At 37.7% G+C, this 27,222-nt stretch overlaps 1 protein-coding gene across 3 annotated transcripts in view; it reads left to right on the top strand.

The window, feature by feature from the left end:
• The window catches only part of LOC132382393 (zinc finger protein 280C-like), a 127,229-nt gene that overhangs the window by 20,935 nt on the left and 79,072 nt on the right, over positions 1-27,222 (top strand). For all 3 annotated transcript variants that reach the window (XM_059952542.1, XM_059952540.1, XM_059952541.1), the window contains 5 exons: positions 5,736-5,883; positions 16,403-16,495; positions 22,711-22,847; positions 23,749-23,866; positions 26,663-26,854. In XM_059952542.1, coding sequence (XP_059808525.1) covers positions 5,748-5,883; positions 16,403-16,495; positions 22,711-22,847; positions 23,749-23,866; positions 26,663-26,854 — 676 coding nt within the window. In that variant the 5' untranslated portion in view covers positions 5,736-5,747. The remainder of the gene's footprint in view (positions 1-5,735; positions 5,884-16,402; positions 16,496-22,710; positions 22,848-23,748; positions 23,867-26,662; positions 26,855-27,222) is intronic.

Here is a 27,222-nt window from a genome sequence, read left to right as displayed (position 1 = left end):
CCTTAAAAATGAGTCCATAGGTTGTGGATTCAGTTCAGTTTTGAGATGAAATTCATGAACGTTGGTTCAGGAACCTGATGGTTGAGGGGTAATAACTGTTCCTGAACATGGAGGTGTGGGATCCAAGACTCTTGTACCCCAGCCACCTCTTCCTGATAGCAGCAACGCGAAGAGAGCTTTGCCTGGATAGTGAGGGTCCTTGATGATGGATGCTGCTTCCTTGTGGCAGCACTCTATGTAGATGTCACAAACGAGAAATCTGCAGATGCTGGATATCCGAGGAACACACACAAAATGCTGGAGGAACTCAGCAGGCCAGGCAGTATCTGTGGAAAAGAGTACAGTTGATGTTTTGGGGTGTAGGGTCCTATTGAAGGGTATCGGCCCGGAATATTAACTGTACTCTTCCAATAGATGCTGCCTGGCCTGCTGAGTTCCTCCAGCATTTTGTGTGTGTTGCTTCTTGTAGATGTATTCAATGTTGGGGAATGCTTGCCCTGTGATGGACTGGGTGGGCAGTTTCCACTTTTTTGTAGGCTTTTTTGTTCTTGGGCATTGGTGACTGGCCATGATGCAACCAGTCAGGATATTCTCTACTGTGAATCTGTGGTAGTGTGTTGAAGTTTTAGATACATGCTGAATCTGCGCAAACTACTTAGAAAATATAGGTGCTGCTGGGCTTTCTTTGTAATGGCACTTGTGTGCTGGTCCCAGAAGAGGTGCTCCAAAATGATAATGCCAAGGAATTTAAAACTAATGTTACTTTCCCATCTCAGAGCCTGTAATGAGGACTGGCTCATGGACCCATGATTTCTTCCTCCAGTAGTCAATAACCAGCTCTTTGGTTTTTCTAATGTTGACTGAGAAGTTGCTGTGGCACTATTTAACTTCATTTTCTGTCTCCATCCTATATGCTGTTTCATCAGCAATATTATCAGCAAACTTGAACACGGTATTGGAGCTGTACTTGGCCTCACAGTCAGAAGTATAAAGTGAGTAGAATGGGACTAAGCCCACAGAATAGTTGTTCACCCATGCTGATGGTGATTGTGGACGATGTTGTTGTGAATCTGAACTGACTTGGAATGAGGAAATTGAGGATACAAAAATAATGACATATGACTGCTTGGCTATTGGTTAAAATAAGAAAATTAAATAATATACTTGGTGAGTTTTTGGAAATAATGCCTTTGCACAAAATAATCACACTTCAAAGTTTTAAGTGAGTATATAAAGCCTTTACAATGAATGGGTTAATTTGTGTATTGTGTATTGCTGTTTGCTTTTCCTTTTTGTATCTTTGAAATAAATAAAATGTAAAATGTTATAGATTACTGATGCAAATTTGCATATTAAGAGTAAACCATAGATATTTTAATTCAAAATTAGTCTCACATTGACTTGAAGAATTCTCACAGCATATTTCTAAGCAGTGGATTTTGGGAATGGGCCAAGTGATTTCAATGTCAGAATCTTTATGAACATCACTATTGCAAATTTACTACTTGGTGTCTGTAATCAAATAACTGACACCTATCCCCTTGTACCTTGAATTTTTGGTTGTGCTTTAAACATTCATAACAATAAAAAATCAGTCTCTTTTATCTCATTTTAAATGCTGTTACATTTTGAACTGGATGTTGCTAGCATTTTTTATTGGCACAACAGATAGATGGTTGTATAAGCAGTTTTGCAATATTTTTACAATTTTATAATTATACAGAATTTCAGTTGGCATTTTTCTCAAACCTAGATTGCCATACTTCTAAAAATTGCTTAGTTTTCAGAGGTTTTGGGTTCATTTTTCTTTTCATGCAGTTTTATTTTTCCAAATCTTTATTTTTGGATTGTAATAGTTCAGTAGTTTGATATCAAAGAATGTATACAATATACAGCCTGAAATTCTCACTCTCTGCAGATATCTTCAAAGCAGAAGAAAAACCACAAAGAATGAATTACAGAGGAACATAAGAACCCCAAAGTGCTCTACCACACACAAGCAGCATCGATTCCTCCCCCTGCCCCACTTATTCTAGCATAAGCTTTAGCATTCCCACCACTCACTGTGCAAGCAATACAAAAGCCCCCAAAGAGAGATCATGATCTATAGTACTTCAAAAACTAACTGGTCACTCCAACATTTTTGACATCCCACAGGTGCCCTCTCTCACTAATGAGGGACAGACAGATATTACTCCTACAGTGACGGGGAGACAACAGTTGCTATTTCAATGTTAAAGTCAATCTGAAAATTTGCTTTTTATTTTGAGTTCCCTGACTAGAATTGGCAGCAAACTCTCCCTCACTGTTGAGAGAGATCGATCGATTACCAAGTGCAAAGTCTTCTGACAGCTGCTCTTGCTGTCTTTGATTCAGTGGTGAGTGTTCGTGTCCACAGGCTGTGCAAGGCTCTGAAGGCACCAGACTTTAAGCTGAACCTAAATGTAACTGAAATGTGGCCAATTGGCAAGCTCCAAGAATGGGAACATAACCATTGTGCAGAATCGTAATTGTGAGTGCTGCTGTATATCAAAGATCCTGATGTGGCTCTAGCCACCCTGAAAAGGAAAATAGAGACATTAGAATAGGAAGAAATTAACTGTTTTGCTGATGAGCTGGGAGAAGTCAGTCACCCTCTGGTGCCATCTTTAACTCCGCCCAAAGAAGACAGGTTATCTGAGAATTGAGTTAGATTTTAGACCCCTTTTATGTTTGAATATACTGAGTCTCAACAATGAATGCTTTCTCCATGAGCTCTATGGTGGTTCAAAATTTTAATCTCATATTTAAATGTCCATATCTTTTACTCAAAATCTTGTGTTGAATTAATGCATTGATTAAAAAAGCTAATATGATGAATTTGCTTAGCAAGTGCGATTAATGAGACTCCTGACCTCAAAGTCTACTTTTTATGTATTTTTCCTTGATGTCTACCTGGACTGCACTTTCTCTGTAGCTGTTACACTTTATTCTGCATTATTCTACTACTTCAATGTACTGTGACTCAAATTGCATGAACAGTATGCAAGACGAGCATTTCATTGTATGTCAATGCATGTGACAATAGTAAACTAATTCAAAATAATATTAGCCAGCATACTCTTGAATTGGATGGCCTCCTCTGCTGTGACAACTCAATGATGGGAAAGATGGCCACTTTTAAGTATCTCCTGTATCTAATAAAGAGGTCATAGAGTCCATGTTTGTAGTCTTCTGCTTCTGCTGTAGCCCATTCACATCAAGATCCGACAAATTGAGTTTTCAGAGATGCCCTTTTGCACACCATTATTGTAATGTGGTTATTTGAGTTACTGTTGTCCACTGTCAGCTTGAACCAGTCTGGCCATTCTCCTCTGACCCCTCTCATTAACAAAGTGTTTTTGTCCGCAGAACTAGATATTTTTTGTTTTTCCACATTATTCTCTGTAAACTTTAGAAATTGTTAAGCATGAAAATCCCAGGAGATCTCATTTTCTGAGCTACTCAACTTCATTCGGCACTGACAATTATTCCATGGTCAAAGTCAACTAGATGACATTTCTTCCCATTCTGATGTTTGGTCTGAACAACTGAACCTCTTGACCATGTTTGCAGACTTTTCTGCATCGCGTTGCTGCCACATGACTGACTGATTAAATATTTGCATTAACAAGCATGTACAGCTGTACCCAATTAAGTAGCCATTATGTGCAAAGAAAGCAATTTTTTTAACCTCTGGTGTAGTGTTTTTTTTGCTCTTTTTGATGTTTGAAAATTTGAACAATACACATAATTTCCTAATGCCTTGCTGTCTGTTTGATGTGATTTGAAACTGCTTGTTTTCTAGCTGAAATATAAGCTCCAAATTTTGCTGAGTTTTCTAAGCCATTCTAGTTTTTAGTGCTCCTAAGTCATGAAAATGTAGAAACTTCAAAATTCTGCCAGTGAATTGCCAGTCGTAGAGCACTATAGCACAGAAACTGGCCCTTTGGCCCATTTAGTCTGTTCCAAATTCTTATTTTGCTTAGTCTCATTTACATGCACCTGGTCCATCGCCCACTTTCATCGTACTTAAGCAATTACTCACAATGTTGAAATTGAATCCACATCCATCACATTAGTTGGCAGCTAGTTTAATGCTCTTACCACCCTCTGAGTGTTCCCTCTCTGATTCTCCTGAAATATTTCACCTATCACCTTTAGTTCTACTCTCCCCGAAACTCAGTGGAAAAAGCTTGCTTGCATTTGCTATATCTATAACACTCAATTTTGTATATTTCCCTGTTTTCCTACACATCAGGGAATAAAGTCCTAACCTATTCAGCCTTTCCCTATTACTCAGATCTTCATGCCCTTACAATGTCCTTGTAAATTTTCTCTATATTCTTTCAATCTTATTGATACCATGTATTGAAAGGACACCTCTCCTTTCGGAGGCTGTGCCTTCTTGTCCTAGACTCTCCCACCATGGGAAACATCCTTTCCACATCTACTGTCTAGACCTTTCAACATTTGAAAGGTTTCAGTGAGATCCTCTCCTCATCCTTCTGAATTCCAGTGAGTACAGACCCAGAGCCATCCAACGTTCCTTGTATGATAACCCCTTCATTCCTGGGATCATCATTGGGAACCTTCTCTGGACCCTCTCCAATGCCAGCACATCTTTTCTAAGATGAGTGGCCCAAAACTGTTCACAGTACTCAAGGTGAGGTCTCACCAGTGCCTTTATAAAGCCTCAGCATCACATCCCTGCTCTTGTATTCTAGACTTATTGAAATGAATGCTAACATGGCATTTGCCTTCTTCACCACCAACTCAGCCTGCAAGTTAACCTTCAGGGTGTTCTGCACAAGGACACCCAAGTCCTTTTGCTTCTCAGATTCCTGGATGTTCTCCCTGTTTAGAAAATAGTCTGCCTATTTATTTTTACTACCAAAGTGCATGGCCATGCATTTTCAGACATTGTATTTCATTTCTTGCCACTTTCTTGCCTATTCTTCTAATCTGTCTAAATTCTTCTGCCTCTTGCCTGTTTCCTCAACACTACCTGCCCTTCCACCAATCTTTGTATCATCTGTAAACTTGGCAACAAAGCCATCTATTCCATCATCTAAATCATTTATATACAGCATAACAAGAACTGGTCCCAACACAGACCCCTGTGGAACACACCGAGTCACTGACAGCCAACCAGAAAAGGATCCTTTTATTCCTACTTGCTGCCTCCTGCCAATCATCTAATACTCTAATAATGTTAGTAACTTTTCTGTAATAGCATGGTCTCTCAACTTGGTAAGCAGCCTCAAGTGTGGCACTTTCTCAAAGAATTCCAACAGGTTTGTCATGTCAGACACAATTTTCCCAGAAGGAAACCATGCTGACTTTGCACTATCTTGTCCTTGCCAGGACAAGATAATATGGCAAGCGGACACCTGGAGGATGATCCTCCATCCCTACTGTTTGTTCTGCTACTGTTTTTACATTTGGAGTCTTGTGGTGAAGTTGCTTTCATTTGCTGGAATAATTGCTTCCTCTTGTGGTTGATTCCATTGAACTAACAATTACTGGTTCAAATAATAAAATATAGTTTAAAGATTTCTAGTAGAAATATCTAAATTTTATTTTGGAATTGGTTGATGTTACTGATTTTAGGAACTGATGCAAAACTTTTATTTTTACTGAGGTATATATAATGATTATGTTTAAATGATCATTTTAAGTGAAGCAAACTTTTTCCTTCCTCCTTCGAAAATCAGGACTGTACAAGAATGGCAGAACTATTTATGGAATGTGAAGAAGAAGAATTGGCACCTTGGCAAAAAGGGAATAAAGACGATGAAGATGATGATGATGAGCCCATTTTTGTGGGAGAGATTACAAGCTCCAAAAACGCCAGTTACCTAAGTATGACATATATACTTGTTTTATTAGGACTGATTGAGATTCCATGTCAGAGCAGTCTGTTTAAGTGGTAAAAGTGTATGCACTAATGAAATAGATCTTAACTTATTGAACAAGAAAACAGTTTGGTTATTTCACTGGGTTGAAATCTATTAAGTTTTAATACTGTATTCTGCATTCAGCATTTTGCATGATTGAATCAGTGAACAGGTTTCTCTTTTGTATAAAAAAGGTAGTATTGCTGACATTGGATTATTACACTACAATAAAAATAAACTAAGTGGCAGTTCACAAAATGCTGTAGGAATTCGGGTAGCATTCTGATAGTGAAATACGTTAATATTTTGGGGTGACCCTTCACTGACCTGAATGATGGAGGGGGGAGGGAAATGGCTAGTATTAAAGGAAAAGGGGTGTAACAAAATTTAGTGGGTGATAGATGGATTAGGTGAGTAAGGATGTTAGGCAGATAGTGGAGAATAAAAATAATGACAGAAGCTTGGAAGTAATGGGTAGAGGTAACAAAGGGCTGAAAGACATGGAATGTAAGGAGGAGGAACATGGAATCAAGTGAGGGAAGTGTGGAGGATGGATGGGAACAGTGGGAAATGTTCTCTTCCAGCATCTGCAGTCTTTTGTGTTTCTATAAATATCAAATAATTTAAAATGTCAAACTTTAAACTATAGTAATTTCAAAGTTAAACAATTCACCTAATGCTATTGAGTTGAGGAAATTATTATAGTAAAGATTTGACTGGTGATACTTGCCCCAGAAGAGAATTATTTTTGTGAAGTAAATTTCATATATCTGTTATGCAATCTAACCTCAAGAACTGGACGCATCTGAATCTGTTTCTGTACTTTTAAGTATTTGGTTCAGTGTGTATCTGTGGCAATGTGCATCTCCACTGAACAAATAAACACTGAAAAATAAATTGGATGAAATAAAAGTTGTTTTGTAGCTTACTGATTGGTTTCTGTATCTGATTAGAATTTACTTGGAGAAAATTGTTAAATTTACTAATCATGTTATTTAAAATTATAATTAATGTATAATTCATGTGGATGGACTGTAAAGATATAAAATGTACATATTATTTCATCTATAATAAGCTTTTAAAATCTAAATATTGAATAATCTCCTTTTCAGTGATCCAGAGGTTTTCCTTTTTTATGAAGATCCATAGGAGTATATTCTTTTTCCAAGAAATCCCAGTGAAAAGTTTGAAAATCATTTTGCTCATATGGAAAAAGTCTTAACTAGCCTGTAGAATGTTGCAGAAAAACACCAAAAAATCACTGAAGTTCTTGAGACTTCTGCTAATTTTGCTACTTTTATCTCTTGTCATCTGGCAGTATTTCTGTTCAGTCATGCAATTTTACTAAGCCCCCTTTTGGGTGCATCATTTATCTGGATTTTCTTGTTTTCCTCCTGATTAGTTTTAAGCATATCCATAGAACAGTACAGCACAGTACAGGCCCTTCAACCCTCCATGTTGTGCCGACCCATATAATCCTTAAAAAAGTATTAAACCCACACTACTCCATAACCCTCCATTTTTCTTTCCTGTCTTAAGAGGCTCTTAAATACCCCTAATGTTTTAGCCTCCACCACCATCCCTGGCAAGTCATTCAGGGCACTCACAACCCTCTGTGTGTGTTTTTTAAAAAAACAACAACTACTTACCCCTGATGTCTCCCCTAAACTTCCCTCCCTTAATTTTGTACATATGTCCTCTGGTGTTGGCTATTGGTACCCTGGGAAACAGGTACTGACTATCCACCCTATCTATGTCTCTCATGATCTTATGGACCTCTATCAAGTCCCCTCTCATTCTTCTACGCTCCAAAGAGAAAAGTCCCAGCTCTACTAACCTTGCTTCATATGACTTGTTCTCCAAACCAGGCAACATCCTGGTAAATCTCCTCTGCATCCTATCCATAGCTTCCACATCCTTCCTATAATGAGGTGACCAGAATTGAACACAATACTCTTAAGTGCGGTCTCACCAGAGATTTGTAGAGTTGCAACATGACCTCTCTGCTCTTGAACTCAATCCGCCTGTTAATGAAGCCTAGCGTCCCATAGGCCTTCTTAACTACCCTATCAACCTGTGCAGCGACCTTGAAGGATGTATGGATTTGAACCCTAAGGGTCATCTGTTCATCCACACTCTTAAGTAACTGACCATTAATCCTGTAGTCAGTCTTCTGGTTTGTCCTTCCAAAATGCATCACCTCACACTTGTCCAGATTGAACTCCCATCTGCCATTTTTCTGCCCAACTCTGCAGCCTGTCTATATCCTCTTGTAACTTTTGACAAGAGGACCATAGCTCGACCATAGCTTTCAGTCTTTGACAGCTTGTAAGCTTTACGTAACTAGCAAGTCTATATAGCTTGATTTTATTTGGAAAATCTTCCTTGTCAAAAGTAATGAATGTAGAAATTCATTGCATAATATATCACAGTATTATGCGGTTGAAAGATAAACATTAATCACTTGCTCTTTACCAATGGTAAAACATGACACTTTCCAGTCAATTCATGTAATTCTGGAAATTCAACTGAGCACTTTATGGGTTATCAATTTTGTTTTTTATTCCACAAGGTAAAGTCATTCCTTCAACACCTCTATCCTTTGGGTTGCCCTCACCCCATGAGGCTGAGGTACTGACTGATCCTTCAATCACTTTTGCCATCTCCTTGCCTCAATGATGTGTCCATACTCTGACTTTCTAGAATTCCTTGTATTCTTCTGAATCATGGCCAATGCCATAACTCTCAGCTACTGAATATTCTCCCATCACCCACTTGAAGATCACTTGAGACTCCTGCCCAGGTGCAATTTTTGGTGAAGATTCTTGAACCTGTTCATTCCTGAAACCCTATACTAGAATTTCTAAGCCATGAATTTTGACAGTGTTTAGCTGTCTAAAATACACTTGGAATTGGTATTTAGGGTATTCTGACTAGCCTTAATGTAATGTAAGGCCTGCAGTTACTGTGTAATTATTATTGCAGAGTTGGACTGTGCAGTTCACCATGTAAAGTTCTCTCCCACTATTATTGCCAGAATGATGGGAACTGTGAGAAAGAAAAGAGTTAAGCAAGTTTGGGAATCTGTTAGAGGAGTTGCCGATAACTTTCTCAAACAGACAGTGAGACAAAATTTGGAACAGAGTTAGTGCCAGTGGATATAGAAACACAAAGCCTAACAAAGTTAGAAGATGGAGAACGACAAGCAAGATAACTTGCATTTCTTCAAAATACTGTGCAGCATCCACCATTGATGCTGCTGTCATCCATATCGCCATTTCCTGCATATCTGCTTTTAATCCATTCGCCTGCTTCCTAAACTTATCCTTACCTACCACCCACCAGCCTCTGTGTCCAGCACATCATTCTCCATAACCTCTGATCACCCACAGTGAGATCCTACCACAATGCATGTCTCTTTCCTCCCTCCCTCTCTCTACTTTCCATAGGGATCACTCTCTATGTGATTTCCTTGTCCATTCATCCCTTCCCACTGATTTTGGCACTTACTCCTGCAAGTGCAACAAGGGTTGTACTGCCCCAACCCCAGTAATTCCAGACGAGGCAACACTTTACTTGCGAGTCTCTTAGGTCATCTGCTCGATCTAATGCTTCGATGCGGTCTCCTTTCCCAACATGTCTGGCTATAGCCTTCTGTATTGCCACAGTGAGGCTACACTTGGGTTGGAGGAGCAAATCTCATTTTCCTTCTGGTTAGCCTCCAACCTGATGACATGATTTCTCTAGCATCTCATAATTTCTCAACTCTTTCACTTCTCTCTTCCAGGCCCCATTCTGGATCCCCTCTCATCTGCCCATCTCCCTCTTGTGCTCCTCCTACTTCCCTTCCTTCGGTGGTCTTCTGTCTTCTCCCATTGGATTCTTCTACAATTCTTTACTTACTACACCTAGCACCTCCCAGTTTCTCCCTTCACCCTACCCCCCTCCCTCTCACCTGATTTCATGTATCAGCTGCCAACTTGTATTCCTTCCCCTTCTCCCGCTTTCTTATTTTGTTTTTTTGTCCCAATCCTTTAAGTCCTGATGAAGATTCTCAGCCTGAAAGGTTGACTGTTTATTCCCTTCCATAGATGAGTTCCTCCAGCATTTTGTATATGTTGTTCAAGATTTCCGAAATCTGCAGAATCTCTTATGTTTTTGATATACTGTGCAGGAACTGTTATAAATGTATAATATGTTCCTTGGGTAATCCTATTATTAAAATATACTCTGTTGAAATGCTGGATAAGTTTTTTCCTCCCATAAAATGTGGAATTGATTTTTAATGGTAAATTCAAAATTCTTAATACTAACATGTTTTATGAAGTATGGCCTAATAGAGATTTCTAATATTGATATGATAAGAGTAACCTGTATTTCTGCTTGAATGAAAAATCAGAATCAGGGTTATTATCACCGGCATGTGACGTGAAATTTGTTAAACTTAGCAGCAGCAGTTCAATGCAATACATAATGTAGCAGAGAGAAAAAAAAACAATAAAATAAACAAGTAAATCAGTTACATATATTTAATAGATTAAAAAAAGTGCAAAAACAGAATTAGTGTATATTTTTAAAAAATGAGGTGGTGTCCAAAGATTCAATGTCCACTTAGGAATCAGATGGTAGAGGGGAAGAAGCTGTTCCTGAATCGCTGAGTGTGTGCCTTCAAGCTTCTGTATCTCCTACCTGATGGTAACAGTGAGAAAAGGGCAATCCCTAATGCTGGAGGTCCTTAATAATGGACGCTGCTTTTCTGAGACACCACTCCCTAAAGGTGTCCTGGGTACTTTGTAGGCTAGTGCCCAAGATGAAGCTGACTAGATTTACAATCTTCTGGAGCTTCTTTCAGTCCTGAGCAGTAGCCCCTCCATACCAGACATTGATGCAGCCTGTCAGAATACCCTCCACAGTACAACTATAGAAGTTTTTGAGTATTTTGTTGACATGCGAACAGTTTTCAAACTCCTAATAACGTATACCCGTTGTCTTGCCTTCTTTATAACTACATCGATATGTTGGGACCAGGTTAGATCCTTGGAGATCTTGACACCCAGGAACTTGATGCTGCTCACTCTTTCCACTTCTGATCCCTTTGAGGATTGGTATTTGTTCCTTTGTCTTAACCTTTCTGAAGTCCACTATCAGCTCTTTCGTCTTACTGACATCGAGTGCCAGGTTGTTGCTGCGGCACCACTCCGCTAGTCGGCATATTTCATTCCTGTACACCCTCTCATCATCACCTGAGATTCTACCAACAATGGTTGTATCGTCAGCAAATTTATAGATAGTATTTGAGCTAGGACTAGCCACACAATCATGTGTATATTAGAGAGTTAAGGCGTGTTGGGACAATCATTATTGGGACATAAACTATTATAGTGTGGTGATTGCTGAAAACAGCAGACATATTATAAACAAAACAGACTATGGCTAGGCAACAGTAGGCCCATAAATTTAGCATAATTGATATTTTATATAAATCTGCCCACATTCCTGTGTTCTCATTCTGGCTGACACACTGGTTCCCTGCTCCAGCCACACACCTTACCCATGATTCAGATCTCAAAGTTGTGACTAAGCAGGTATGTGGACCATGTATCACTGATAATGTAGCTTCAATGTAAGGCATGTAAAATACAAGAGATAGTATTGCTGGAAATCTAGAGCAACACAAAGATGGAGGGCCTCGATCTCAAGTGTCTGTCTATTTCTTTGATGCTGCCTGATGAATTGAGTTTCTTCAGCTCCATGTGTTGCTGCAAGTAACATGTAACCTCTCCATTGCTGTAACAATCTTACAGATCATGTTTAGTTTAAAGAGAATTACCAGAATTGCCTAGGTTCATTAAATCCAGGAATTTGTTTAACTATGTGGTGCTTATAATTAAAAAAAAAGGTTGAAATTCCAGGCTCAAAGCAGTGGGAGTTGCTGAGTTGTGAAGTGATCATTTTATTTTTCAATTTACCTTAATGGTTTGAGGGTAAATCTAAATAAACTTTTTAGATTCCACTGAAATAGCATTGCAGAGAAAGTTAACCGATCTACATGTTAAATGTTGGGATCAGATTGTCACCCATTTTATATTCCATTTTATTTCACTTGTGAAAAGTATGTGAAAAAAAATTAACCAGGAAAGGTTATACAATCAATGAAGGAATAGAAAATAGTTCTATATTAGTTTTCTGTTGAAAAATAAGTAAGTTGTTTAAACAACTAAATGAAATGTTCCAGCGCATGAGTTAGCTATTTCTCCACCTATTGTCCATTCCAAGCAATTCCATTATTTGTTATTGGCATGATGGCGGCATCCGTTTTGATCAAATTGTGTTAGATTTGCAGTGTTAGTATCAATGTTGGGAAGGGGAATTTGGAGTGTAAGAATTATGCTGTTGAAATCAGTGGGACTTACAAGCTTTAAATCCCCAGAGCCTTAGAATATGCACCAAGAATAGCAAAATATGAAGAGGAAGCTGTGGAAATTGTGGGTGATTAAGACATTTCAAAGTACTGTCAATTATTGAGTGGTTCCTACAGATGGGAGGGTGGCAAATGCAGCCTATTAAAAAATAAGGAATCAAAACAAGAAACTACCATCAGCAGCTGCAAAAAGAATGCTACAGACTCTATGGTCCTCATGGCCTAATTCTGTGCCTATGTATTTCAAATTTGCCAGTGCCACAAAGCTCTAGTATTGTTAGTTGAAAGGAGGTTATAAGTTATGAAGCTTTAAGTCACTTTTAGCCAAGTAGAGTGAAGGGATAAAGACATGACAGATGCATTACAACATAGATAATTGTGAAATTATTTACTTTGGTAGAGTAAATTCAGCATGGTAGAGTTTTTAAATGAGATAGGTTGGCAACACTTATGTACTGATTCTGAATGTGTACACCAGTCATTGAATTCAACAGTGCAGGTTTAGTTAAGGCAAATAATATGTTGGCCTTCATTGTAAAAGATCTTGAGCTCAGAAGAAATGAAGTCTTAATACAACTATACAGGGCCTTGGTGAGAACTACACTAGGAGTATTGTAGGGTTTTGATCTTGCTTAAGACTTGCATGAAGAAAAGAGGTAGTTAAGCTAGATGGAATGTAATAAAATTTCATCAGATCAATTCTTGAGATGGCAGACATACCTGAATGTTCAAAATTCTTAGAAACCTTGATCAGTTGGACTTGACCAATTTTATCTATCTAAATAGAGATTCAGCACGGTAACATGCCCTTTCAGCCCTATGAGTCTACACTGATTACACCCATGAGAACAAATAACCGATGTTTTTAGAATGTTGGAGGAACTTCGAGCACTCAGAAAATCCACAAGGTCATGGGGAGAATGTACAAACTGTTTTACAGACAGTGGTAGAATTGAACCTGGGTTTTTGGTGCTGTAATAGCTTTATGCTAACTGCTACATTACCATGATGTGTAGGGAGGTCCTGGTAATTTTGAAAAAAGAGTCATAATTTCAGTATATTATAATTGGTTTATTTTTGTCACATGGCTAATGCAAAGCTTTTCTTGCATACTGTTCATAGAGGTTATTACATTGCTTAGTGCCATGAGGTAAAACAAGGTAAAACAATAGAATGCAGATTAAACTATAGAGAAAGTGAAGTGCAATTTGATAGGTGCAAGATCATAACGAGTTAGATTGCGAAGCCAAGAGTTCATCTTACTTTACTAGGGAACTATTCAATAGCCTTATAACAGTGCGGTAGAAGCTGTCCTTGAGCGTTGTGGTGCATGCTTTTAAGTTTTTGTATCTTCTGCCCAATGGGAGAGGGGAGAAGAAGGAATCTCTAGGCTTGATGGAGTCTTTGATTATGCTGGTTGTTTTACTGAGGCAGTAATATGTGTAGATAGTGTCCATGGAGTGATATGCTGAGCTGTATGCACAACTCTATGTAGTTTCTTGTGGTCACAAGCAGAGTAGTTGCTATACCTAACCTTGATGCATCCAGGTAGGATGCTTTAAATGGTGCATAGTTAAAATGGTAAGCGTTTACAGGGCCATGCCAAATTTAGTTCCTTAAAGGTTGTTAGATTCGGGGCTGGTAGTGGGGATAAACTCCCACTACCTATTAAATGTTCCTAATAGTATGCATCTCAATAGCTTCTGATGACCAAGTCCGGCTCTTAGCCTTCACCTGTGGCTTTGCTTTTAAACCTGGCAGAACCATTTCTACTGACAGGAAGGGACAGAGGCGGGTTAGTAGTGCCTTAAAAGTAGTCATTTTGGGGAGATACGGCTTGTAGGAGAAGGAAAACGGATTTCAGATGTCTGTTGCCTTGTTGCTACACCCACTCATGAGGAAGGCTTCAGGAGTGACCCCCAAAGAAAAACAGAGCTGGAGTCCCGGAGGCAGCCTTATGTTGAGTTCAGTGCTGACTGGCAACTCCTGTAACACTGCTGTATTGGTCTCTGCTGTTCCTATAGATTCACCAGCCATGCAACACCTTATTCACCAGCCATGTAACCCTTGTTCACCATATCGTTTTGCCCTAGCTTGCATTTTACATAGACGGTGGGGATGGTCAACCTGACTAACAGAGGGTCTCATACAAAAAGATGTTTTTCAAACTATGCATTTTATTTTATACAACAGAACTTGACTATTTCTATCAATGTTTATTCATTCTTTGTTTTTTTTTATCTCTGAAGAAGCATCAATAATAATTATGAAAGTAGACTCCAGGAACATTCTTCTCAATTACTTATTATAGATATTTTCTTGCAATTGGGAGTTGAAGCTGATCTGACAGTTTTATTTCCCGTTTCTGTAGATATCCAATTTTCTGTTCTTTATTCACACTTATGAAATAAATCCTTGTTTAAGATACATTTCCAGAGGATAGATTCATCCAGGGAACTGTAAAGAAAATATCTGATAGACAGAATAACAGTTCTATATTCCAAGAGCACTGTTGACATCAGTGTATCATTATTTTACAGTATAAAATACAATCTCCCTGAGGAGCTATCAGTATAGTGAGAATGCTTTGAAAATCTTTTTATGGAAGAATAGAGTAACTCTTCATACTAATTTTGAGTTAGCATTGGAACTTACATTTATTCAGAAATTTAATTAATTGTTGGCGACTTCTGCATTTCCATATTAGGCCATAACCAATAAATAGTTGTTATTGCTAGTAACCTTTAAACTCACTTTTCATGCAGTGGAGTGTGAATTTCCTTTTCAAAACAATAACATTTTTTTATCTCTGGCAAATTGCATTCATTCCTGTTAATGTCCATTCTGCACATTTAGGGCTTATTATATCATATAATGCTGTGCATATGACATTTTCTTTGTTCAATTTAAAAATGTTTATAAAAATACTTTATAATGTAGCATATGTACACTATTGAAAAATCCTCAAGAATTTCATTCATCCTTTTCCAGTCTGTATGAAAAATCTCTACAAGAGGAAACAAAAATCAAATTTTATTCTGTAGTATGAACTGATCTGCTTGGACACTTTCCCTTTAACAGGCTACTGATGTGGTTATGAACTTCAAATATGGAAGCCTACATTTTTCAGTGGAAATGTAGAAGCTATGTTGTTTAAGTGATGACTAATGCATTGCTTTCTTATATCTCTGAAGTACTTGTCTTTCTTGGATTGACTAAGTTTCCACATTACAGTTTACAGGGTTGAGTAGACAGACAGGGAGAAAGCAATCAATTTGTAATCTAATGTTTCATCTTTTTCATTATTTCGTAGTTTAATTTAAGTTAAACAAAATGCATTCAACAGATCTAAACCAAAACTCCATTCATAAAAATTAAAGCTCATAGTCATGTTTGCACTGCACTTAATGGTGACTTACTGAATTTTACTTAAATTCATAAAACACACTTCTAAGGAATTGCTTCAATACTCAACTAAAGATTGATAAAGTTAAAATGGAAGTTTACCTGCTGTTGAAATTTTCTTGCCAATCAGTGACATTCTTAGTGCAGAATTTTCAAAGCTCCATTTATTTCCATTAAAATTGTAGTGTTTGTTGTCTCTTTCTGCTGTTAACAATCAAATTTCTGTTGAGATGTCTTTGAAAGAGCTATAAAGTGGAGGATCATAGAAAACTCAAGCATATCTTCCATGTTTCTTCATATCATGTGTCATGGATATCAGCAGAAAGAATAGCACAAAAACTAATCCCACTGGATTTTATTTGATATCTTCATATCTTGTCAAATCAAACAGAACTATTTTCTTTCTCCCTACTTGTTATCTTGCAAATTGGAGCCAATATATACTGTATGAAGAGACATTTTTAAGGTGATCCCTACCCAAATATCAGCAGTGTCTATTTAAATCCACTTGCATTTTACACTTTCTGGAGCCTGCTTACCACCTGCACCAGCAATTCAAAGCTACTCAATTTGAATACAGAACATCCTTCAAAATTCTCAGCAAAATTTTGGCTGAAATTATGTATGTCTAATATTAGCTTTACCTATTTGCTTAAAGGTAAAACAGGAAGCACGACATTTAATTTGGCACAGCGTGCAGGAATGCAAAATGGTGGACTCAGTAGAAGCTTGATGGTCTCCTTTGGCAGTGGTAAGTGATGCTAAGTTTTTATTACTTCACTTACAGTGGCATGCAAAAGTTTGGACATCCGTGATCAAAATTTCTGTTACTACGAAGCTAAGCAAGTAAAAGATAACCTGATTTCCAAAAGGAATAAAGTTAAAGATGACACCTTTCTTCAATTTTTTAAGCAAGATTACTTTTTTTATTTCCATCTTTTACAGTTTAAAAATAACATAGAACATAGAAAACTTACAGCACAATACAGGCTCTTCAGCCCACAAACTTGTGCCGAACATGTCCTTACCTTAGAAATTACTAGGCTTACCTATAGCCCTCTATTTTACTAAGTTCCATGTACCTATCTCAAAGTCTCTTAAAAGACCCTGTCATATCTGCCTCCACCACCGTTGCCAGCAGCCCATTCCATGCACTTAACACTTTCTGAATAAAAAAAAACTTACCCCTGACATCTCCTCTGTACCTACTCCTCTGCACCATAAACCTGTGTCCTCTTGTGGCAACCATTTCAGCCCTGGGAAAAAGCCCCTGACTATCCACACAATCAGTGCCTCTCATCATCTTATACACCTCTATCAGGTCACCTCTCATCCTCCGTTGCTCCAAAGAGAAAAGACCAAGTTCGCTCAACCTATTCTCATAAGGCATGCTCCCCAATCCAGGCAACATCCTTATAAATTTCCTCTGCACCCTTTCTATGGCTGAGGTGCCTAGAACTGAGCACAGTACTCCAAGTGGGGTCTGACCAGGGTCCTCTACAGCTGCAACATTACCTCTCTGCTCCTACATTCAATTCCACGATTGATGAAGGCCAATACACCATACGCCTTCTTAACCAGAGTCACTGCAGGTGCTTTGAGCGTCCTACGGACTCAGACCCCCAAGATCCCTCTGATCCTCCACACTGCCAAGAGTTTTACCATTAATACTATATTCTGCCATCGTATTTGACCTACCAAAATGAACCACTTCACACTTATCTGGGTTGAACTCCATCTGCCACTTCTCAGCCCAGTTTTGCATCCTATCAATGTCCCACTGTAACCTCTGACAGCCCTCCACACTATCCACTACACCTCCAACCTTTTTTATTATTAGTTTTTTTATACATTTTCTACATCGCTACAGATAAAAAAAACCCCCAGATCAAAATGAAGACCATTAATACAGTGCAAAAATAAACATACAATAATAATATAATACAACAAAAGATAATTGAGAAAACACCCAAATTGAAGACATGTAAAATTAGTATCCTCCCCAAGCCCCACAACAAAAAAGAACTCCAGACCAACCACAACACAATATAGAGAATATAAATCAGGACATTCAAACCCCCAAAACTGTAAATACACTTAGCAACAGAAGATATTAATGCCTACTACCAAAAAAAAAGGAGCTGAAAGCAAGGGACCAAAAAAAAACCTTAGTTAAGAGGAAGGTTATGAAAGTACTCAATAAAAGGTCCCCAGACCTTATGGAACTTTATATCCGAATTAAGAACTGAATAATGAACTTTTTCAACGTCTAAGCAGGACATAATATCATTAAGCCATTGACCATGCATGGGCGGGGCAACATCTCTCCATCTAAGGAGGATTAAACGTCCAGCCAGAAGCAAAAGATAATATTCGATACTTAGTCGAACTCAGACGTAAATCTGTCTCACCCAAAAAACCGAACAAAGCAATTTAAAGGGTTAGGTTCTAGGTGGTGATTCAGAATATAAGATAACGCTATGAAGACATCTTTCCAAAATTTCTCCAAGCTAGGACAAAACCAGTACATATGAATGAGAGCGGCCTCGCCCCTTTTGCATTTATCACAAAGAGGACTAATATTAGGGTAAAATCAAGATAGTTTAGATTTAGACTATGAACAATCTTAAACTGTAAAAGGCAATGGCGAGCACAAAGAGGGGTTGAATTAACCGATTTGAGAATTGAGTCTCAAGACTCATCAGATAAGGAGATATTTAAATCATGCTCCCATGCCATTTTATTTTTATCCACAGGGGCATGTCGTAAGGAAGCTAATTTATCACGAATAAATGATATTAAACCTTTACCTAGTGGATTAATGGAAAGAAATAAATCCATAACATTTTTCTCAGGCATTTCAGGGAAGTTAGGAATTAAAAGATTAATAAAGTGTCTAATTTGGAGATATCTAAAAAAATGAACATTGGGCAGATTGAACTTAGCAGAGAGCTGTTGAAAAGATGCGAAGCGATTATCAATAAAAAGATCTTCAAAATGTCTAATGCCAATCATGGAATGCGGAATCATACGTAGTAGGTAAAATAAGGTGATTATGTAAGATAGGGCTAGAAAAGGGAAAAACCATGGAAACCATAAAATTTCCTAAACTGAGCCCATATACGCAAGGTGTGTCTAACAAGAGGATTAACAATTAATCTGGACAAACTACTAGGGAGTACAGAGCCAAGAAGTGCAGAAATAGATAAATCTTTAGTGGAACTCAACTCCATTGCCACCCAGTTAGGGTACTCGGGTTGGCCATGGAAAAAAGGTAGCATAACGTATATTGGCTGCCCAGTAATATAAACGAAAGTTAGGTAAAGCCATGCCACCCTCTTTTTTAGATTTTTGGAGATGGATTTTATTAATTCTAGAGCGCTTATTCTGCCACAGATATGACAAAATAATAGAGTCTAAGGAATCAAAAAAAGATTTAGGAATAAAAATTGGGATTGATTGAAATAAGTATAAAAGTTTAGGGAGAACATACATTTTAACAACATTGATACGACCTACCGAAGACATAGATAGAGGTGACCATTGTAACAGACTCTGTTTTATAGTATATGAAAGATTGGCAAAATTTTCACGAAAAAGTCCTTGTGACTGTAATCCCAAGATAAGTAAATTGATTATGAACTACTTTAAAAGGGAGATCACAGAATGTTAATTCTTGTGCTTCTTTATTAATTGGGAAAAGTTCACTCTTATGTAAATTAAGTTTATAGCCAGAGAACTGGCTAAACTGATCAAGAAGTGAAAACATTGGAGGTAAGGATGTAGACGGACTTGAAAGAAAAAGTAATAAGTCATCAGCATAAAGAGAAACTTCATGCTCAACACCCCCTCTCCAAATCCCGGTCAATTCAGGACAATTTCGAAATGCTATCGCCAAAGGTTCTATAGCCAAATCAATAGACAATAGGTGCAGAAGTAGACCATTCGGCCCCTCGAGTCTGCACCGCCATTCTGAGATCATGGCTGATCATTCACTATCAATACCCAGTCCCTGCCTTGTCCCCATATCCCTTGATTCCCCTATCCATCAGATATCTATCTAGCTCCTTCTTGAAAGCATCCAGAGAATTGGCCTCCACCGTCTTCCGAGGCAGTGCATTCCACACCTCCACAACTCTCTGGGAGAAGAAGCTCTTCCTCAACTCTGTTTTAAATAACTGACCTCTTATTCTCAATCCATGCCCTCTGGTACTGGACTCTCCCAACATCTGGAACATATTTCCTGCCTCAATCCTATCAAATCCTTTAATTATCTTAAACGTTTCAATCAGATCCCCTCTCAATCTCCTCAATTCCAGCGTGTACAAGCCCAATCTCTCCAATATCTCTGCGTAAGACAGCCCTGCCATCCCAGGAATCAACCTAGTGAATCTACGCTGCACTTCCTCAATTGCCAGAATGTCCTTCCTTAAACCTGGAGACCAAAACTATACAATATTCCAGGTGTGGTCTCACCAGGGCCCTGTACAAATGCAAAAGGACATCCTTGCTCTTGTATTCAATTCCCCTTGTAACAAAGGCCAACATTCCATTTGCCCTCTTCACTGCCTGTTGCACTTGCTCATTCACCTTCATTGACTGGTGAACTAGGACTCCTAGGTCTCTTTGCATTTCTCCCTTACCTAACTCTACACCGTTCAGACAATACTCTGCCCTCTTGTTCCTGCTTCCAAAGTGGATAACTTCACATTTATTCACATTGAATGACATCTGCCAAGTATCTGCCCACTCACCCAGCCTATTCAAGTCTCCCTGTATTCTCCTAACGTCCTCTTCGCATGTCACACTGCCACCCAGTTTAGTATCGTCAGCAAACTTGCTGATATAGTTTTCAATGCCCTCATCTAAATCGTTGACATAAATCGTAAAGAGCTGTGGACCCAATACAGAGCCCTGTGGTACCCCACTAGTCACCTCCAGCCAGTCCGAGAAACACCCATTCACTGTTACCCTTTGCTTTCTATCTGCCAACCAGTTTTCTATCCATGTTGAAACCCTGCCCCCAATGCCATGAGCTCTGATTTTACTCACCAATCTCCTATGTGGCACCTTATCGAATGCCTTCTGAAAATCTAGGTACACAACATCCACTGGCTTACCCTCATCTAACATCCTTGTTACACCCTCAAAGAACTCCAACAGATTAGTCAAGCATGATTTGCCCTTGGTAAATCCATGCTGGCTCGGCCTAATCCTGTTTCTGCCATCAAGATGTGGACAAAGAGAAAGGGACTTAAAGGGCATCCCTGACGGGTGCCACGTTTGAGTTTAAATAACTGGGATTTCTGAAAATTAGTCAAAACAGAGGCAGTAGGACACAGATACAGCAATTTGATCCAAGAGATAAAACTTTGACCGAAGTCAAATTTTTCTAAAACTGCAAAAAGGTAGTTCCACTCTATATGATCAAATGCTTTCTCCGCATCGAGGGAAATAACACATTCAGGAATCTCAGTTGGAGGTGAATATAAAATGTTAAATAAACATCTTGGTCCGTCTTGCATGCACTGCTCGTTTGAGGTTTATCCACAGATTTTCAATGATGTTTTTAGTCGAGTGGCTGTGAGGGCCATGGCAAAACCTTCAGCTTGTGCCTCTTGAGGTAGTCCATTGTGGATTTTGAGGTGTGTGGATTTATCATTATCCTGTTGTAGAAGCCATCCTCTTTTCATCTTCAGCTTTTTTTTTTACAGACGGTGTAATGTTTGCTTCCAGAACTTGCTGGTATTTAATTGAATTCATTTTTCCCACTACCAGTGAAATGTTCCCTGTGCCATTGGCTGCAACACAAGCCCAAAGCATGATCAATCCATTCCCATGCTTAACAGTTGGAGAGGTCTTCTTTTCATGAAATTCTGCACCTATTTTTCTCCAAACTTACCTTTTACTCATTGTGGCCAAAATGTTCTATTTCAACTTCATCAGTCCACAGGACTTGTTTCCAAATTGCATCAGGCTTGTTTAGATGTTCCTTTGCAAACCTCTGACGCTGAATTTTGTGGTGAGGACGCAGGAAATGTTTTCTTCTAATGATTCTTCCATGAAGGTCATACTTGTGCAGGTGTTGCTGCACATTAGAACAGTGCACCACCACTCCAGAGTCTGCTAAATTTTCCTGAAGGTCTTTTGCAGTCAAACATGGGTTTTGATTTGCCTTTCTAGCAATCCTATGAGTAATTCTCTCGGAAAGATTTCTTGGTCTTCCAGACCTCAACTTGACCTCCACCGTCCATGTAAACTACCATTTCTTAATTGCATTACGAACTGAGGAAAGGGCTACCTGAAATGCTTTGTTATTTTATAGCCTTCTCCTGCTTTGTGGGCATCCTTTACTTTAATTTTTCAGAGTGCTAGGCAGCTGCTTAGAGGAGCCCATGGCTGCTGATTGTTGGGACAAGGTTTGAGGAGTCAGGGTATTTACAAAGCTTTGAAATTTGCATCACCTGGCCTTTCCTAACGATGACTGTGAACAAGCCATAGCCTTAACAAGCTAATTAAGGTCTGAGACCTTGATAATAGTTATCTAAGAGCTGAAATCTCTTGGGGTGCCCAAACTTTTACATGGTGTTCCTTTTTTCACTCTAAAATGGTACAAAACAAAAATAATACAGTAATCTTGCTTAAAATGTTGAAAAGAATGTTTCATCTTTAACTTTATGACTTTTGGAGATCAGTTCATCTCCTATTCACAGTAATGGAAATTTTGACCAGGGCTGCTCAAACTTTTGCATGCCACTGTACACAGATTGTTTCTGTGGTATTATTTGGAATTCTTACCTGTTTAATGTTTGTTAAAACTAAATTGTTATCTGAATTGTAATTTGAAGCGCAATTTAAGTAATGACTTAAGTGTTCTTTCCAAGTCAAAATAAATTCAGTTAATTATAACTCAGTTATTAAAAAAACTCAGTTAATTAAAAAAGTTTCCATTTGTTTCTGTGCCAGATTCATCTTCTACAGTTCAGTCTGTCAACCAACAGTCGATAACTTCTGCTCCATCAAATTCTGGCACAATGGCTGCATATCAGCCAGGATCTCGACCTATGGCTACTTCGTTAACAACACAGCCTATAGTATCGCAGGTAACCAACAACACATTTTAACTTGTTCTCTTAAATACGCTTCACATTTTGTTGAACTTGATGAGATCTATCTAAATGTTGTGATACCATTATCTTAAAGAAATCTTGTTAGTGTCTGTTCATAATCATATTCAGCATTATGGGATGCCTTCTGATGAGCAAATATTCTTTGTTGCAATTCTGAAATTTTTCCAATTTTTTCTTCACATTAGACAGAGTCCATTTAACTTTAGAAGTTACAACATAGAAACAAGTTAGCCATAAGTCAGTGTTAGTATTTACCTACCAAACAAACAAAACTACTCTGAGCAACAAATATTCAACTAGATAGTTTCTAGCATGTTGATGCTTTAGTTCATCTTGATGTCAAGAAATGTGTGGTTGAATATAGATTTGGTTGAAATTATAATGGAGTAAACTTCTAATAAGGTATGATAAGCTCTGTTTGATGGTTCACCAACCCATCTTTCTACCATAAAGATTGAGAACTGAGATTAATTGTAATTTTCAGTTTCTCCCAACTGTAGTTGTTTTAGTTGAAGACAAACAGAAAAACAAATTGAACTTGAGACGTGATGTTTCCTGTTAGTGCCAGAGAGAGAGATTAATTATGGTGCTGTACAGACATTATACTATCACTCAGATGACGAATTTGTATAGTTTTAATTTGTGAACCTTTATTCTTTTGTATGGCGAAGTTATTGGATGTCTTCAAAATTAATTAGCCAGCTTAATACTTAAGGAAAGGGAATTTTTCTTGACAGTGTACCTTGATAGAACCAATTTTTTGCAAATATATGTGATTGCAACTTTAACTGTTGCTTTAACTATGTTAACAAAGTTTTGACTTCTGTTTGAAATTTAGATGTCTTTTCATTTTATTAAAAACTACTTTTATCAGGGTTTTATTGTGAAAGATATGGGTTCGCCTGCATCTGCATCTCCAAATTCAGGTGGCACGATGTACAATACAAGGAATCCACGTTATCAAAATAGAACAAGTATTCCATTGTTATCTGGTAAGTATGTGCATTGAGGTTGTGGTTTCTTTAAGGAATTATCTAAGCAAAAATGATAAATAAGGATGAAAGAACATATACAAGGATTAAACAATAGTTTACCTTTAGATGGTTACATCTACTGACCATTGTGGATGCGTCCAATTAAATTAATCCCCCAAGCAAACTGAATTACAGAAGAAGTAAGCTATTAGCCCTTCTTATTTCATCTAACCAGAACTACCGTACTTAGTACTCATTCACTGCTTTGCTGCACTGGTTTAATTATACCAGATATTTTTTCCTCTATTACTCAGCTTGAATTACTCATTGTATTAAAAGGATTTTCCATCATTAGTCTTAAAGTTACTATTGTCTAGTCTGAACATTGTCTCTTTATCTTACTCTCCCATTTAGTGATGTTTTGGAAAATCATTTTCCAAGCCATTGGCTGGCCTCCTTCTGATGTCATCTCTTTATGGTGAAAATCTGAGGCTTCTCGTAATTCTGAGTCTTAATACTTAGAATCTATCCTTTTTGATCTTTTTTTTCCTAATCGCCTTTCTTTTACGGTATCTTTTTGTTCATGTTTTCAAATATGATTTTTAGGTTTGTTACGGTAGAGGCACTATAAAATTTGATTCCTGTGTTTTGGTCATTAGATGTTTTGATGGCTGCTACAGTTTGTTAATGGATGTGTTGATTATTGTACTAATTAACATGTTTGCCTTTTTAAACTTCATTCCTCTCATTTTAAATTTCCTATCCAACCATTTCTTTCATCCAGACTTAATTATTTAATTCATCTCCTAGAGAATACTAATTGTCTGAATGCTTTCTGAGTTTTATTGCATTGGTAATTCTGGGGGCCAACAAAATACTCCTTTGTTTTATCTCGAGCATAATGACAAAGTAATTCATTTTTGTTAGTGTCCCTTGGCGTTTAAAACACGCATCATTTCTATGTCAATCACTTCTTCATTGAATACAAGTTCAAATTTGAGCGTAATCATTAGCAATCTGATGAAGGTACAGTGCATAAAACTGCTTTATTTCACATCTGATCTGTCCATGGACCTACTTAAGTTTATCCTAGTTTAATTTAGTGTAAAACCTCATTCTTGATGTGAATGTTAAGTCATCAATGAGGGGAATATAGAGCCAACGTTTCAGGCCAAGATCATTCTTCTCGAGTCCGTATGAAGGGTCTTGGCCCAAAATATTGACTCTTTATTCCTCTTCATTTTTTGCCGCCTGAACTGACGAGTTTGCCAGCATTTTCTGTGTGTCACTCTGGATTTTCAGCATCTGCAGAATCTGCTGTGTCAATGTTAATCATTATTCAACATTGCTGACTATAGCTTCACTTTTGGTGTAATCAGGTTTCAGTTGCTTCCATCTACCAGCATTGTTATTGGACGCCTTAGTAGTAAACTCATGGGATAAGTTTCTCATTCAGAAATCATACTTCCATATTTGTTGTATTTAGATTCCTCAGTTATTAGCTAATCTTGGCATCCATTTCTTCGTCTGACTTTATTCATCGACATCTGGCCAGTTGGTTTAGTATCATATTAATTATTAGAGTAGAAGAACCTCTGTAATATTTACAAGTTAGTGATTTGCCTGGAACACAGTTTGCGACCTTTCCCATCAAGCCCTCCTCCAATGACCAAATCTTCCTTGCCATATATTTTTTCAATGCACCGAAGTAGTCTGCTGCAAGTTCTCCTTACAGAAGAAATCTTAACTTGAATGCTGAAATATCTTTTTAAAAGTAATTTCTACTCTTGACAAGTTGAGCTGAGAGGTCACAAGGAGTGGAGGATTGTTCTGTGCTAAAGCAGATTTATTTTCCGTTGGAAAAATTATCATTATAATAGCCCTCCAAGGTTTAGTTTTATCATAAGTACTGGATTTTGAGATAGTAACATAATCATTTTTTAAATAAGCTGATTAGCTTTCCTTATCTATGATCTTTCTACTTGCTTCCCTTAACAGCTATGAATTAGAAATTTTTCATGACTAACAAATTGTAATTGTCTGAAGCTCCCCTTCCTTCCTGAAAGTCAACTTAGGTGGAACAGGTTGAAATTATCATTTCATCATAGAGAACTAACATGGATTTATAAAGGAGAGATCATGCTTCATGAATCTGATTAAAGTTTTGGAGGAAGTGATGAAAGTATTAAAGGGGTATGCAAATGAACTTTTAGAAGCCACATACTTAAGTCCCTCAACAGAGCTGTTAATCAAAGTTGAAGCTCATGGAATTGATGGCAAAGCGAGGGTAAAATAACAATAGAATAATGGGTGAATTTAAAAATAACTTCTTATTAAATTTTGAAGAATCTGAAAGCTTAAGAGCTTGTTGAGATTTGCAGAATTTTCAAGAAACTATTTCTTCCAGGAACATCATCTAAAAATGAGCTCTTTAAGGAAACATTTCTGCAAGTCAAGAAAGTTGAAAATACAGAATCTGATCAGAAAGCTTGCAATTGTTATCAGTTCAGTTGTTAATTTTAAAACTGAATTTGGTATTTTGTGAAGAGGAACTATTAACAGATAAGGAGGCAAAGGCAAGTATGTGAAATTAGGTCACAGATCAGCAGTGATCCCATGAAATTGTAATTCAGGTTCAAAGGCTTATTGCAAAATTGGGGCAAAAATGGGCAATTATATCCCTATATCAAAAATGTGATATGAAAATTGAATTTTATACATCAGACCAATTAGAAGTAAATTCATTGTGTGGTTTAATTAATTAGCACTTTTGAGTTACTGGAACCTTAATTAATTTTTCTGTTTAATCCACAGGAGTCATTTCCCAAACAGGAAGAACAGGGGTTCCTCAATTAAGACCAGTTGGTACTGGTCGTACAATTCCAAATATCAGTTATAGTCCCACTCAAATGAATTCATCTATACAAAGTGGGCAGAAATTGGGGCAGAAAAACTCTCCCAAACCTCTCCAAACAACTCAGATCCTTAACCATGCCAGTGGAATAGGTAAAATTGAAATAAACGTGGTTTATCCTTTCTAAATTTTAGAGTACAGATCTATTTATGTGTGATCCTTTTAATATAGTTATTCTCAGTTGCAAAATCAATCATAATCCATGTGCAAACTTTTCAGCTGTTTCTCCATCATTATTTATTAGATTAGTAAAACAAAAGGATGTGTAAAGAGCCCACCCATTATGTATTGCAATGTAACTTTCCTGGGACAAATGTCTCTGTTAGGAAGTTGTGACTTGTTTGATCCTGAATCAAGAACCTTTGTATGTATCTCTGAGCAGGAAATGAAGAAATTGAAAACAATTAAAACTCAGTTATTTCTGCAATTTATAAAATGTCTTTGAAAGTGGGAAGAAATT

This window comes from Hypanus sabinus, chromosome 28 (assembly GCF_030144855.1).
Source record: "Hypanus sabinus isolate sHypSab1 chromosome 28, sHypSab1.hap1, whole genome shotgun sequence".
Classification (NCBI taxonomy): domain Eukaryota; kingdom Metazoa; phylum Chordata; class Chondrichthyes; order Myliobatiformes; family Dasyatidae; genus Hypanus; species Hypanus sabinus.
The sequence above is the reverse complement of the archived record's forward strand: the minus strand, read 5'-3'. Positions and strand labels throughout refer to the sequence as shown.